The sequence below is a fragment of the Cloeon dipterum genome, chromosome X (genome assembly GCF_949628265.1).
Source record: "Cloeon dipterum chromosome X, ieCloDipt1.1, whole genome shotgun sequence".
Classification (NCBI taxonomy): Eukaryota; Metazoa; Arthropoda; class Insecta; order Ephemeroptera; family Baetidae; genus Cloeon; species Cloeon dipterum.
In genome coordinates, this window is record NC_088790.1 from 7,883,444 (window position 1) to 7,897,461 (window position 14,018).

The following is a 14,018-nucleotide window of genomic DNA, read 5'->3' on the forward strand; positions in this document are numbered from 1 at the left end:
GTTACACGATTTTTGTGTGATGAATTCCTTCCTTATTTTATAAATTGGGTTTCACAGAGAGGGTGATTTATGGGGTTACATGATACCTTAAAAGTATCTTTTCTATTTTTTACTATGAGAATTGAGTGAAGTCGATCTTTTTGACAGTCGCCAGTGATTCAGAATCCCCTGTAGTAAATACTGTGCTACGGATTTTCTCGCTGGTTGAGTTCTGCAATCCAGTACAAAAACTTTTATCATGAAATTAATATTTTTCATATTATTTTCTTTCGTTCAGGTTAGTTCATATTGAAAATACTAGACAAGTTTTTTTGAGCGATATTTTTTATTACAGGTTAAAAGTTAGTGATGTACAAAGAAACGTCAGACGAAAAAAAGGTCAAAATTTTGGTTTATTCATAGATAACAGATCAAAATTGCTGCCGATCATTGCTGCTGTCGATTACGGAAAATCGACAAAGTCTTAAGTTATACATTCCACCGTTTCCAAATTGTGATAAAAAATTTGGGTTGTCCTGATGAAACTAATTGGACAAAGAAGAAATGCACCGTTGGAAACAGATTCAAGGTAATTTTGTCTTATTGGTCACAAAAATAGAAAGTAAAAACTTAAATTGTACTGCAACACCGGATTGAGCTTCCACGTGCACATGAAGATTGTGACAATAGTTTCAGTGTTTTCGTGCGCAACTACAGCTGAGAAAAAATTTCACTCACAAAGATAGACTACGGACAACAGACATGCTGGTCACTAAAGTCTGCGATAAACTACAGAAGATCTTAAGCAAAAGAAACAAAAGGTTTTGGCTGAGGCCGGGCGACTGGCTTCTGACCCAACGGAGAGTTGTGTCTTCAAGACAATCGGGCCAGGCAGCCTCAGCCGCGCGCCCTCAGCATCTAAGCATAAAAACAAGCGTGAAATGTAACGTTAACTTGGCTGGTTTGAACCGCGTTCATGAGTTTCGAAAGCATAAATTAAGTAGGGGAGGCGTCTCCCTGGACAAAGTGGCTAAGAGCTACACGAGGTAAATAAAAAATCTGTTCTTGTTATTAAACACAACTTGAACGGTATTAAATACTGTTGATCACTTAACGCGTCTACCGGGATTATGTACATTCACCTCGTTATCAATATCAACGGAAACCGAATTTGAATGTGTTTGGGGGGAAAGCCAAATGACTCGAAAATGATTTAAAAAACCTCAGCCTTGCAATGAATGAATGGATAGATGAGATTAAAATTTCAAACTATCTCTAGTTTCCATTTTCTCCTCCAACTATGCTGCATGAAAAATATTAACCGTTAATTTCTGACTAGCATAAAAATATTAGTCCCGAAATTTCAGCTTCCAAATATATGACTCGACCGCAACCCCCAAAATAATTTTGTACTCGCCGAAAAAGTTGCCGTTCGTGCGCGAAAAGACAGCGTTGCCACCGCATAGTGATTACATGGCCAGCAAACTCACTGATACGTCTGGGTGGCAACTCGAAACTTTGGCAGCATAACTCGCCGTTATCCGTTTGGCAAGGAACTACAACATTAGCAATGCTTGGTTACTTTCGATTACTCTTTTGTACATTGAGAAACCGGAAAAATCGAAACGTTAGTGCTACCGAGATTGCCCGTTCAAGAAAGCTGCCGAGGAGCGAAAAGTGTATTTATTTTAATTTATTCAACCAACTTCATCGAAAAATGGGTACCTAATGCTGTTAGATAGACATCTCTCCCGTCAGTCATGTGTCAAAAATGCGTGATTAAATCGAGGAGAGGTCAGAACTTAATTCATTGCGAGGAGGGTTCCTTCTGTTTATATATATCACAGCGCATCGTCTCAAAATTTACACTTGAGGGCTTGCAAAGAAGCGCTCGTCTTGATCGGTTTGCGGCTCTTCCTACTCCTGCGCCTCGCAGAAAGGCGGCTGGATGAAGCCGCCGGCGTCATGCTGTTTGTACTGCTGCCGGCCGCGGCCACATACGTGAAGGCCACTCCTTCACAGCAACCGCAGACCCGCTTCCGTCGTCCTCAAGAGCTCTGCAGCGGCGTCGGTTTCTTGCGCTGCCTCTTATTTGGCTCCAGAAGGTAGGACACGTCCAGCGGCTGCTTGCACTGCTGCTTGCCCAGCAGCTTTAGCAGCACGCCATTCAATCGGTCAATTTGAGTAGCTCTCTGAAAACAAAAACAAAAAATCGCAATGTTTTGGAAATAAATAAACAGAGCTGTCTTTCAAAATGTTTATATTAATGATTTCTTATTTCCTAAGAAAAAAGCTGAATAAAAATATAGGAACACAAAAATCAATAATATAATATTTGGTTTCCAGCCAGAGTTAAACGAATCGCTTCAGAGTTAACTAGTGTTAAATTGCAAACATTTTAGCTGAAAATATTAGTTGTGATACGTCATATTTATTGAACTGTTCATTTGATTCACTCAATAAATCTAGACTCACCCTCACAGCTGGGGGTACTTTGTTGGCAGCAGCATGCATCGATACCCTTTTGTGACTAGTTTTGTGGCCATCTCCTTTGCCACCACCTTCGTCTTCTCTAGTTTTGCTCTTAGACCTGGGCGCTGGACTGTTTGTTGGATGAGGCTGCAAATTGTATAATTTTATCTCCCATTCTATAATAAACTCCAGTCCAAACTTACTGTGTAAGATCTGATAGGTTTCAGCTTTGTTTCAAACAGCTCAAAAGCGTAGGGCTTCATCGAAATTTGCTTCGCACTCTTGATTGGGAGTTTGGCGAACAGGTGCGCCGTTTTGTCCACCCGAAACTCGCAAATGTACACATGCTGCTCCCGAGCACCAATTGGGCGACCCTTGCAGTAGGTCGGCAAGTCAAGCACCCAGCACTGGTCGAGGATCAGGTCGAAGGAAACCTTCTCGTACAATGGCACCCGCATCACCTCATTTGGGAAGAAACGACGCGATGGTTCATGGAAGGTCTCGTGCGGTCGGAGATAGTGGTGACCAAAAGCATACCTCTGACCACTGGAAATAGCCAAATTTTAGCTAAAAATTCATCCTTTCCAATTTTCATTTTTTGTCTTAAGTGTTTGAAAGAAAAATTCCAGTGCCCTTACTTTTCAATGAAGAGCCTTTCTATCCTGAAAATGTCGCAATCATCAGGCATGGCGTTTTGCAACGTTTTGTATGTATGCTTCTGAGGCGGCTCTGATGGATCCGTGATGTCGTCCCTGTCAATGTCGCGGAGAACATAAACAGTGTCTCCTGCAAATTGGGTAGCCGTGAGCACTTAGCAAATCGAGTTTGTGAGACCAAACAAACCGATTCTAAGCTGCAGCTCTTCCCGCATCAGAGAAATGTAGTAGGTCTCGCCCTCTTCTGCGTATTCAGGCGAGGGGTGCATCACTATATCCCTGTTCACCGTTCGCGGGTTGCACTGCTCGCACAGGTAGTGCTCCACAGAGCTGTCTGCCTGGACGCAATCACCGTGCTGCCAGACGAGGCAGCGCTCGCATTGTATCATCAGTCCCTCATCCATGAAGAGGCCGCAGATGCAGCGGATCACATCTTCTTCGCTGTCAACGGCAGTCTTCTTGGCGCCGGGAGCATTTCTGACCCCTAAAAATGAAAATGACGGTTATTGCAACAGTTTCCCGATCATGAGCACAATCATATTTGCATAAATCTTCTGTAAGCAAAAATTATTGGCAGCTTCAAAGTTTAAAACGACACCGTACAGTTATAAAGTTGTATTGGATTTATTTGCTTGTGACCTGCGTATGACGAAATTGGACACATAAACTAGACAGACAGACAAGTAATTTATTTTAATTTTTGTAATTTATGTTGTACGGCGTGCCAGAATTGATGATTCAGGACAACGCCAAAATTTAACAGAGCACTGAATTTAAGGATTTAGCAAATATAATATTTCTTCTTATAAACTTCTCATTATGGTTTCAAACCCCCATTAACTCGCTCTTATGGATTGTGGGTGATATCGCGGTGTATACTGCGACGAAATTACAAACATTTAAATAAATTACTCGTCTGTCTGAATAATTTACGTGTCAAATTTCGCCACAAGCCAATGAATCCAATACAACGTTATATAATAATACGCTGTACTTACCTGAAACAGTTTTCTTTTCAGAGTAGAACGAAGTAGGCGGCAACTCTCCCAAGATGTCCTCCAACTGCGGCATAATAGATTGCTTGGCGTCGTTGTAAATTTTGCGTAGCCTGGCGGCAACGATTCCGCGCGGCGAGGTTCTCCCGTAAAAGCCGATGTTATTGCTGAAGAGGCGGCTGAAGTCGAGGTCGAACGCTTCCACCGTTGTGTATGTGCCGCTGGTGATGTTCTTGTCAATAATGCTGAGGTCGATGGGCTCCTGGACCCTCTCGTAGTAGAGCGGCAACTTCTTCTTGGTCGGCAGGTTGAGGAAGGGCGAACACAGCTGCTCGCCCTGCTCGTTCTTGGCTGTGACCACTGCCTGGTACAGGTCCTTGAACGTGTACGCCAGCCTGGCCACCTTGTTGAGCTCAGGGTTATCCTCGGCTTGCGCGAGGCGCCGCGTACGCACCGATCGCGGTGTGGAAAGGGCGTTGAGCTGCGCAAGGAAGACGTCCGCCTTGTTTGAGGCTTGCGTTAGCTTGTTAACGGTGCCCGACGCCTCCTGCTGCTCGGTCGCGTGCTTCTTCAGCTTCTCTCGGAAGCGCTTCAGCTTCTCCAAGTTGCGGAGGAGGAAGCAGTGGTGTTCCTGCGCGAAGCATCGCTGCTGGTGCGACATGGGCTTCATCGGCGCGAACAGCTGGTTACGCATCTGCGTGTCGCTCATCTTGCCCGTCCTCTTGTGCCTGGTGCGCTTGCACTTGCGTGACTCCTTCTTCAGCCGCATGCACGAACGCCGGTCGGTCAGTGGCTGGTTCACACGTTGATACTTGCCGCCAATCACGCCCCGGCAGTTATCACTGCCGCATTTGCACGGCTGGCCTTCTGCAGCGTTGAACAGCGAAAAGTTGTAGTCGTAACCAAGCTCCTCGCCAGCCTCGATGTCGCGCAGCGCAAACAGCGCCATTCGGAACAGCCCGTTCACCGACCACTTCTGCATCTCGCAGTTTGGCTCACACGAGTGGTTCACAAAACGGCACTCGCCACCCATGCGGTGCCCGTCTATCACCAGCCCTCCATCCAGATGCAGGCAGTAGTGGTGCGTATCGTTTGCGTACCGCGTCTCCATCCGGTTTTTAAATTCCTTCTCGCTAACAACTTCACCGACGTACTCCATAATAAAGTCTCCGTTCTTGATGGTCTTTTTCGTGCGCACGCCCCAACCTGTGAGTAACAGTAAAAATGATTTTCATAATTATATAATCCATCCCATGTCGAGGAATGTAAAATTTCCTCAAAAAAGGGAAAAGCATTACATTTAATGAACATGAGCAAGAGAAATAAATACTACACTTTAGTAGTACTTGTGAATTAATCAACGTAAGGCGCTTCTTTAATTTTACGGTTCAATTACACATATTTAAAATCACTAAGCCTAATCCGTAAAATAAGCACTCAATGAGTGTGAAATCTGACTGATAGGAAATTCGCAAAGTTTGCAACGACATATAAACACACGTTTGAAGAGGGCATTAACATAACCTAATAATCTAATTCAAAATTTAAGCCAGGCAAATTTAACTTGCAATGTTTGAAAAAGATCAAGCGAAACAGGAAAAATATAATATAAGTAAATTTGAATAGTGTATTTATTTCTAGTTTCACTTTGGAAAGCAGTGATGGGGGCAATATAATTGTGAATCTTACCCTTTTCCTTTGTCATGAATTTCTCGACGCCAGGCGCCCATTCGTGCTTCTGGATTCTCTGGTTGGAGCACTTCTCCTGGCAGGGACACAACCTGGGAATGCACTCGGCGTACACTAGCTTGTTGATGCAGTCATCTCCACATCCAGCCACACCAGTCTTCTCTGGAGGCTTGCAGTTGCACGACTGGTGCGCCTCGTACATGTACGGGATCTTCATATCATAATAAATGTTGTTGCGTATCTTCTTGTAGTTCCACGACGGCACCTCAGAGTCTCTTCCGGGCAGTTTGTTGTGCTCGTGCAGCCACCACAGATCGTAAGGAAGCTCAAAGTCCAGTTTTCTCACGCGCAAGAACTTTCCGCTGTCGTAAGGTGGCGGTAGGAGGCCGTACTTGTGCTCTTCCTTCTTGTATGCGCAATTCCGAGCCTTGGAAAGTTCGGCGGGCGTACTCTTCTTGGTCTCTTCGCCTTTATAATACTGAGAGAAGAGACCTGCCACCAGGTACTTTTTCCTCCATCTCGGTTGTGGTTTACCTTTACTTTCGACTTCTGGTATATCAGTTTCGACACCACCGTCAGCTACGCTAGCCTTGTCGTCTTCCTTGGACGAGGCTACCACCGACAACTTCATTCGTTTCGCTGCTCGTTGACTAAGAGGCATGTTTTCCGTTGTGCTAACGCTACATGCCGCTGCTTTTCTTTTATTTGTCTTTCTTGAGGATTCCATCTGCTTTGGTTTAAGATCTTTAACTGGCTCAGGCGCTGGAACTTCCTTCTTGATCTCGGGTTTTGGCAATTCAACTTGGCCATCACATTTCTTGGGCTTTTTCTTTTTCTTGACTGGAAAGCCAGTCCTGTTGATGGCTTTTCTTCTCTTGGCTTTTTTCTTCACAGCATTGACGGTTTTCTTCAAAATTTCTAGCTTAGCTGCCAGTTTGGGCTCCTTGGACATAAGTTTCTTGCTCTTAGTTTTGTTAATGAGGTCTTGAAGAGGCACGTCGTCCAGGTCGATGTCCTCCTTCTCACTCTTCATCACTGAGGGGTTAACAGGTTTCTCTGTTTCCTTCTCTTCGCTGTTTGCCGGCGGTGTGTTGGTTACGGTGGCCGTGATTTGATTGGTGGCCTTCAGAGCTGCGGCTCTTTTCGACAAGAGCGCGACTACTGGAGTGCTAGCCTGCTTCTTTGTCGACGCTTCCAACTTTTTCTTTTTGATTTCGTTGAGTGGCACATCATCGTCGTCGTTGAACCTGGATATGCAAGACTCAATAGCGTCGTCTATTGAATTCCTGCTCGATTTGGACGCTGCCGACGACTTCTCAACCTTGGACGACGCAACTTGAGACGATGCCTGACTCATCTTGGAATTTGAAGATGGTGATTCAGCACTCTGGTCTTGAGGAGGGTCCGCATTTGGCAATTGACTGGGCAGGTGATAATGCCGCTTTTTTAGGGGTAATCTCTGCTCATTTGGTTCAGCCCGCTTTTTAAAGGAATGTGTTAATGCAAATTATGAAAATAATTAAAAAGTGAGTTACCTTCGGCACTTCCACTGCGCTCTTTTTTGTTTTCCTCTTGACTTTTTCTTTATTTGATGAATGGGGTGATTTTGGAGGTGGTGCCTCATTTTCAGATTCTTTATCGCTGTTTTTACTCCTCTCTGTAATTTTCCTTTTCTTGACGATCTTTCTCACTCTGAATATTAAAGGCAGTTTATTTTCGCCAGGAGCTGGCAACACCAAGTTCCTGTAAGAGTATAAATAATTAGGAATGATTTATAAAATATTCTTAGTAGTTCACATACTTTGATATTGTACAGCTTTGCAGAGAAAGAATAAGCTTCTCCAAATTCACCAAGTATTTAGGGTCTTCGTGCTTGCTATCATTTCCTTTTACATTCTTCTTTCTCTTGAATGCAATGTTCTTTTTGGTTTTATTCAGTTTGCTCTTCTTTGGCTGATCTCTGTTGTGACTGGCTCGGTGTCCACGTTTCCTGAGTTTGCCTTTGTTTTTCAAACCTTGCAACTTCTTGTGCTTTTTGCCGCTTCTTGATCTTCTCTTAATAGGAATTTGCACTGCATCAGCAAGCGTGCCTTCGATGGTGAACGGGATGGTAAGCGCCTTTACATTCTTCTGCCTCCATCGCCTCTTTCGCGGCTGAGCATCTTTATCATTGTTCTTTTCCGATTTTTCCTCACAGACCATCTTCTTTTCAGTCGTTTTTTTAACAAGCCGCACTTTGCTATCACTTGTTTTAGTGGATCTCTTTTGAGACACGAATTCAGGCGAATCAGCCTTGGCCTTAATCGGCGGAGCAACTGACTGTTTCTTGGATGCTCCGTCTTCAGTCTTTTTGGGCCGCCCAGGTCCTCGCCGGGCTTGACCGCTTGGTGACTCAGCATCGTTGATGACCTTTGCAACAGGCAACACTGCGTCGCCTGCGCTCTTGTCCTTCTTAGGCCTACCTCTGCCCTTTTTCTCAACCGACACAACTTTTGTGGGTCTTCCTGGCCTCTTCTTTGTTTCACAAGCTGGGGAATATTCCTTCGTCGCTGTTGTCTGGATGTAACTTGACTGAGATGAAGCGTGGTGTGGTGACGCGGGTGCCAGATTAGAAGCGGGAGAGCATGACTGGTGCACGGGCGAACCAGCGACCGACTGAATTCCACTATCTGGAGACACATTAGACTCGCAGCAGTCTAGTGGAATGTAGGGTTCGATTTCGACGGTATTTTTTGAATTCACCTCCTCTGTATTCCTCTCTTTTTTCTGCTTTGAACGCCTCTGTTTTGGCGCACTCGTCTCAGCTTGCTCAGATTTTGGTTTAGTCGGGCTGTTGGAGTAGCTGCCTTCCTTTTTGTCATTTTGAGAAAGTAAATTTTGCTCGTATTGCTGGAGGAGCCTACATGAATACATCGGAGCGTTCGTGTGGGAGCTCTTTCTGTCCACGTCACTGCCTTCATCCTCGTCATCGCTGACACGACTCCTTCCGCCATCTGTGCAAGCTGTTTACACAATGAGTTAAGTTATGCTGCTGAAATTGCAAAGTGTCAACTTACAAGTGCTGTCTTCTACAACGTCAATACTCAGTATCCTATCATCCACCATTTTAGACAAGACTTCGCGGCCCGACTCGCTGTCAGACGAAGAGTGGACGACTGCATTTTGAGCTGGGGCTACATCTGCTGATTTTCCAGCCAAAGTCGTGACGTCCTCGAATCCAAACGGACCGGCGACATCCTCGTTTGTCACGGACGCAGAAACATCTGGCAAGATAGCTGCTAAGTCTTCTTGGTTTATCTCCTGTTGGTGCGCGTATTAGGTACAAACCTTAGAAAATAAAATTTCATTTTACCTGTAATGCATCTCCAGAGAGCTCGTGTGCAAGTTGCGATATTGCTGCTTCAGGTTGAGTCGAGCGAGCCGAAGAGGCCTGGGCCAGCGACTCCTGACCCCGTTTACCCACAGCTCGCTGTGGAGGTTGCTGAATTTGTTGTGATGTGCTTGCAGTCGCACCCTGAAAAATCAATTTCACAAAATCAGACAGAGAAAAACGGTCGATCTAGGATTTTAACAGAAGGCTACACTGTTTCATTCAAGATTTGAGTCACTTAAAAAAAACTGTGCTGTCGCCCTTGAAACCATGCGTGACAAACGAATAATTGCAAAATGAATCTATGGCAAATGCTAGGAAACACGCGAAAAATGGCAAGGTCACATTTAACAAAAATCAGCATTTCTGCTAATTACTTTAATTTAAATTCATGTCCAAGCTGTTTGCACGGGACGTATTCCCCGAGAAATCACTGCACATTCCAGCGGAAACCTGTTTGACGAGCAGCCATGAATAAATTTTCCATATTTTCGGATTATACACGAGCGCAAATATGTTTCTTTCAAATCGAGCGAATGCGTGGAAAAAGCGAGCGAGCGAGTAAGCAACCCTTTTCGATTCTCCCATTCGGGTGCTCTTGACCCGATTTTGTTTCGTCCGTGCTCTCACTTTTGGCGGCGGGAAGGGCACAGTGACCTCTGACGAAGTCACCGAATGCCTGCTTTGTCCAGACGCATAACTCACTCTTTATTTAGTAGCAGCGGCAACCTTCTCGCGCGCGCACATTAAATGCGCAAAAATCGAGGCGAATCGGGCTGCCGTTTGCAGAATGCTAAAAAAGCGGCCGGCGTCACCTTGAGCGAGAGCGGCTTCCGTAAATTTGCACTTGCCAAATCGACAAACGCGCATTTCAAGGTCGGGCGGCCCATTATATTGTTGGCTTTACGGATCCCATAATAAGTCCCTTAAAAAGAGCGACACACTCGCACACGCATAACGAGTGTCCGTGCGTCCGCTCCGCCGGTGCCCCCTCTAATTAGCTAAAGTCTGCATCTCAGGAAATCGCTCTACCATTGTTTACCTGACGGACTGTGAGAAATCACGAGTCGATCAGTGAGTCACTTCAGACGCATCAGGCAAGGTCCGAGAGTGAAAGCGATTGTTATGTCTGCTGGCTGTTGCAGGCGCAAAAGTGAAACCGATTCGCTGGTCGGTGCGCGACGACCACGCGTTATACATAATTATGCCGGCGCGAGTGCACAATAATTGCTCTTTGCCGGTTATTACCCTATCAAATAGAGAAATCTTGACTAAACGAACATAAGAGAATGATTGTTTCTCAATTATTTGAAAGTGAAGTGAATTGGTTTTAAGTGACAGTTAATCTAAAAACGACAGTTCATGTCATTGAAATTAGCAATTGTAATTGCGCGTCAGGGAATAAATCGATTATAATTTTATTGTTGATTTTTCGTCTTGGAATGTCTAAGTAATTCAACTTTAAAATACAATAAAAAAAACATCATAGAAATAAACTGTCACTTCAAATTTTTAAAAATTAAATTAAAATTATGAGAATTATATTTTCTGTGAAAATAATTGACCAGAACTGCAGATAAACAACAGTAAATAAAAAATAAACAACAAACGAAATGGGAAATACATATATGTATGTTTAATTCACCTATTAAAACATTGGAATAAAAAATTTAATTATATCGTTGATCGGAGATTAGGAGCGGGTTACCTGTTGACATGCCCTGAGCAGGTGGCTGACCAGATCCCAATCCCAGGCACTGTCAGAGCCGCCGTCGGAGCCCTCCTTGCTGGCCAGGCTATTTTGTTGCAGGGCGAAAATGAACCATTCGGGCGACACGGGGCCCTGCAGTCCGGCGCCGACCGGCAGACTGTTGGTCGGCGGCGGGCCAGCACGCGTAAGCTCGACAATCATTATTCTAGTGCGAGCGTCGAAAAACACGGCTTTACATTACGAGCGCGTCATGTCGCACCAAGTGCTCGGCACCTTGCTCTGCCGCAGACTAATTTTGCATGACAGGAGTGGGAATTTACACCTCCGATGATGGCGATTACGACGTCGGTGAGAGATGACGCTGCCATGCATGAGCACTCCGTCTTCATTCTCAGGAGTGTGGATCTTTTGAAGGTCAAGCCGCCAAGCACATGGAGGCAGCGCGTTTTTATTTTTCTCTCTCTCTCAAGCTCGCTCGCTCACTCCCTTCCAGTCGCAACAACTGCTGCTGCGTGGGTAAAGCGAGACTGAGTTTTTCAGCTGCCACCCAACACAGCTCAAGCCGTTGCAAGACAAGCGCCAAAACTTACAAGACGCGCATTGTAATTCAACGTTAGCACTGCCGCTCTATACATATGTATAAATATTTTGATCGCTTGCACCTGCTTGTCTCTATGTTCTTCCCGCCATTTGGAATTCATTCGTTTTTTCTTAATTTAAGTTAGCTGTTTAAGCTTATTAAAATATCAAGAAAAAACGCCTATAAAATAAAAATAAAAACATTTTATACCATAAGAATAATATAAAATTTAAAATTTCCTACCTTTGACTCCTCCTTTTTGCGTGGTCGAAGGCGAGTCACTCTTGAATTCTGAACCTGCTGCTGTTTCTTCTTTTCCTGAGTTTGTTGAGGATTTATTTCGGGTTTTGACTGAGTTGATTCTGGTTTTGACTGAGGGGGCGGTGCCGGGGGCGAAGGCTCCTTCGCATTAACACTTTTGGGCGGTTCTTTAATTGGAGCTGCTTTCTGCTCCACTTGCCGGGCGACCGAGGTCGAGATTTTTAGCTTCAACCCTCCCTGCGTTAAAAAATTCAGCATGAATTTTTGCTTACATTACAAACAACTTTATAATCAACCTGTTCGAAATTAGTCTCCCTGATAAGGAAAACTTGTTGTGATAAATCAGTAGGAGACGTGGGCCTACTGCAGGATGAGTATGAGGAATTTGAGCCAGACGATGACGAAGAGTTGCTTTTAGTTTCGCAGCCATCCTCACTTTCGTCTCCATCAGAAGAGTCATTATCATCGGATGAACTACAGCTGGTACCCTTTACAAAATGCTCATTTTAAACTTCAGTTCACAACAATAAAATTCCCAATTACATCTGCAATCGATCCACTTTCATCACCACACTCCGAACTGCCGCTTGAAGACTCGTTATCACTCTGCTCGCCACTGTCACTGTCATTGCCATCTCGGTCTCCACCGCTGGTGCTCCAGGGTTCACTCAAAGGATAAGGAACTTTTGTTGTAGAAGGTGAACCCTGCGTGAATATTAAATTTAGCTGCGCCTAGTAAAAACAAAAAATAATCGCTTACCTTGAAAGCTGACATGTCAACTGTTGATGGTTGTTCCTCAGGCTCCGTGTCGTCTGGCGGGCGCAGAAACAAGTTGGACAAAAACGAGTTGCCGCACTGGCTGATCATCGGGTGATCGTCCACCCTCCGACCATTGCTATCCAGTCCTGGAACCAAGAACTGCATATCGATTTATTACTACACGCGTTTGAACTTTAAAGGTTGATGTAACCTTTTTCTCCTTTGGGGATGAAGGCGAGTTCGGCTGGAAAGCTGGTGCCAGTGCCATTGAACCTTTGTCTGTTTGCTGGGACATGATTGTTTTGATTGATCAGTCACTTCTGTATCTGCAGAAATCGAAATAAATATTGTAATTTGTAATAAAATTGTCAACTCAATCTTACGATGATCAATTTCTGCCGAGTTCAGTAGCACAACTTTCTGGGTTGTTGACCGTAGTAACGTTGACCATCATTCTATCGATGTAACACATTGATTGCTGGAACCAAAAACAATTTTGTTATGTAAAAATACATTCAACTCCGGTAAAATTGATGAATTAAATGACTTTTCAGTATTTACGTCACAAAATACACACATGTCATGCGTCCCACGAAAATAACAAACACACAAACGGGATTCCAAGGTATGATATTGGAAGAAATTAAAAATTTGCCAAAATTTTTCGTTACGCATCTTCCACAATATTACACATTTTAATGCTAAACACTATTCGCGATTGATCGTGTTACATTTGAACCGCAAAGACGCCTTTTTGTGCATGCATAATTAAGAATCGGATTATTGATGCAATTACGGACGACTTAATTTGATCGACAGGTGCCAATCGCTTTCTCGAGACAAAATTAAGTCGGTGGCTAAACGATCAAAGCCATTGACAAATTCACAAATAGAATAAATTGTGTAATAATTACGGCATCATGCAAATGTTTACCTTCGAGACTATGCACCATCTCCCTCAAAACGGATATAAACACAATACATTACAAAATGGCGGCGATATAATTCTTGACCAAGGAAGTTATCGTTGGCGAGGGACAGTTTTGCGTGGATGTGCCGTAAGAGGGTAGCACGCAAACAAATTGCACGCGAAGGATCAGTGCAAAAATGCGGCGTAGGGGTTCATGATTGTAATATCACGGAACCCGCGGGATTCAAAGCAATTTAGTCGTGGATTTAGCGGATCTAAAACTTTGCGCCTTTTTTCGTTGCATGCATTTAATATGGCGACTAGTCGTGTCTGCCAAACTGCATAAAGATCTTGTTTCCGCACTTTCCGCAGCACAGGATGGCCAACGAACGATAAACATACAAGCATAGGCACACGACCGCAGCCGTGCCGATGCCGATACACAAAAGCGACAAGCAACTACAAAGGGCACAAGTCAGCATAAGTCAAGGCCGGAAACAGCAGGAAAAAGATTGGAACCGCAGTGTTTTGAAAACGTGCTCTGAGCTTAGCACAGCAGGACAATAGCGTAATTTAATCATGACAACATGATATGAGCAGCACATTCAGATGAGCAGTTTGAACATAACCCAGTA

The 14,018-nt window shown here is 44.3% G+C and overlaps 1 protein-coding gene across 2 annotated transcripts; it reads right to left on the minus strand.

Annotated features, from left to right (window-relative positions):
* Positions 1-306: 306 nt before the first annotated feature.
* On the minus strand, positions 307-13,603 carry LOC135945313 (histone-lysine N-methyltransferase ASH1L-like). 2 transcript variants are annotated; one of them, XM_065492922.1, is made up of 18 exons: positions 13,408-13,603; positions 12,857-12,951; positions 12,685-12,799; positions 12,474-12,632; positions 12,257-12,418; positions 12,010-12,201; positions 11,696-11,950; positions 9,144-9,305; positions 8,848-9,091; positions 7,593-8,793; positions 7,327-7,534; positions 5,792-7,271; positions 4,106-5,308; positions 3,295-3,591; positions 3,090-3,237; positions 2,655-2,997; positions 2,455-2,598; positions 307-2,171 (listed from the first exon to the last, which is right to left on the minus strand). In XM_065492922.1, the coding sequence occupies exons 3-18, from the start codon at positions 12,766-12,768 to the stop codon at positions 2,028-2,030; spliced, it is 6,426 nt and encodes a 2,141-aa protein (XP_065348994.1). In that variant the 5' UTR covers positions 12,769-12,799; positions 12,857-12,951; positions 13,408-13,603; the 3' UTR covers positions 307-2,027. The 2 variants fall into 2 exon arrangements, with proteins under 2 accessions (XP_065348994.1, XP_065348995.1); XM_065492923.1 differs by lacking the exons at positions 11,696-11,950; positions 12,010-12,201; positions 12,257-12,418; ... (2 more) ...; positions 12,857-12,951; positions 13,408-13,603 and adding an exon at positions 10,870-11,623.
* Positions 13,604-14,018: the final 415 nt, after the last annotated feature.

Coding starts and splice junctions, on each gene's coding strand:
- LOC135945313 (XM_065492922.1), bottom strand. CDS start 12,768: ATGTCCCAGCAAACAGACAAAGGTTCAATGGCACTGGCACCAGCTTTC. Junction 2,998..3,089: donor GAAAGGCTCTTCATTGAAAA/GTAAGGGCACTG, acceptor GGCTATTTCCAG/TGGTCAGAGGTATGCTTTTG. Junction 2,599..2,654: donor AACCTATCAGATCTTACACA/GTAAGTTTGGAC, acceptor TACAATTTGCAG/CCTCATCCAACAAACAGTCC.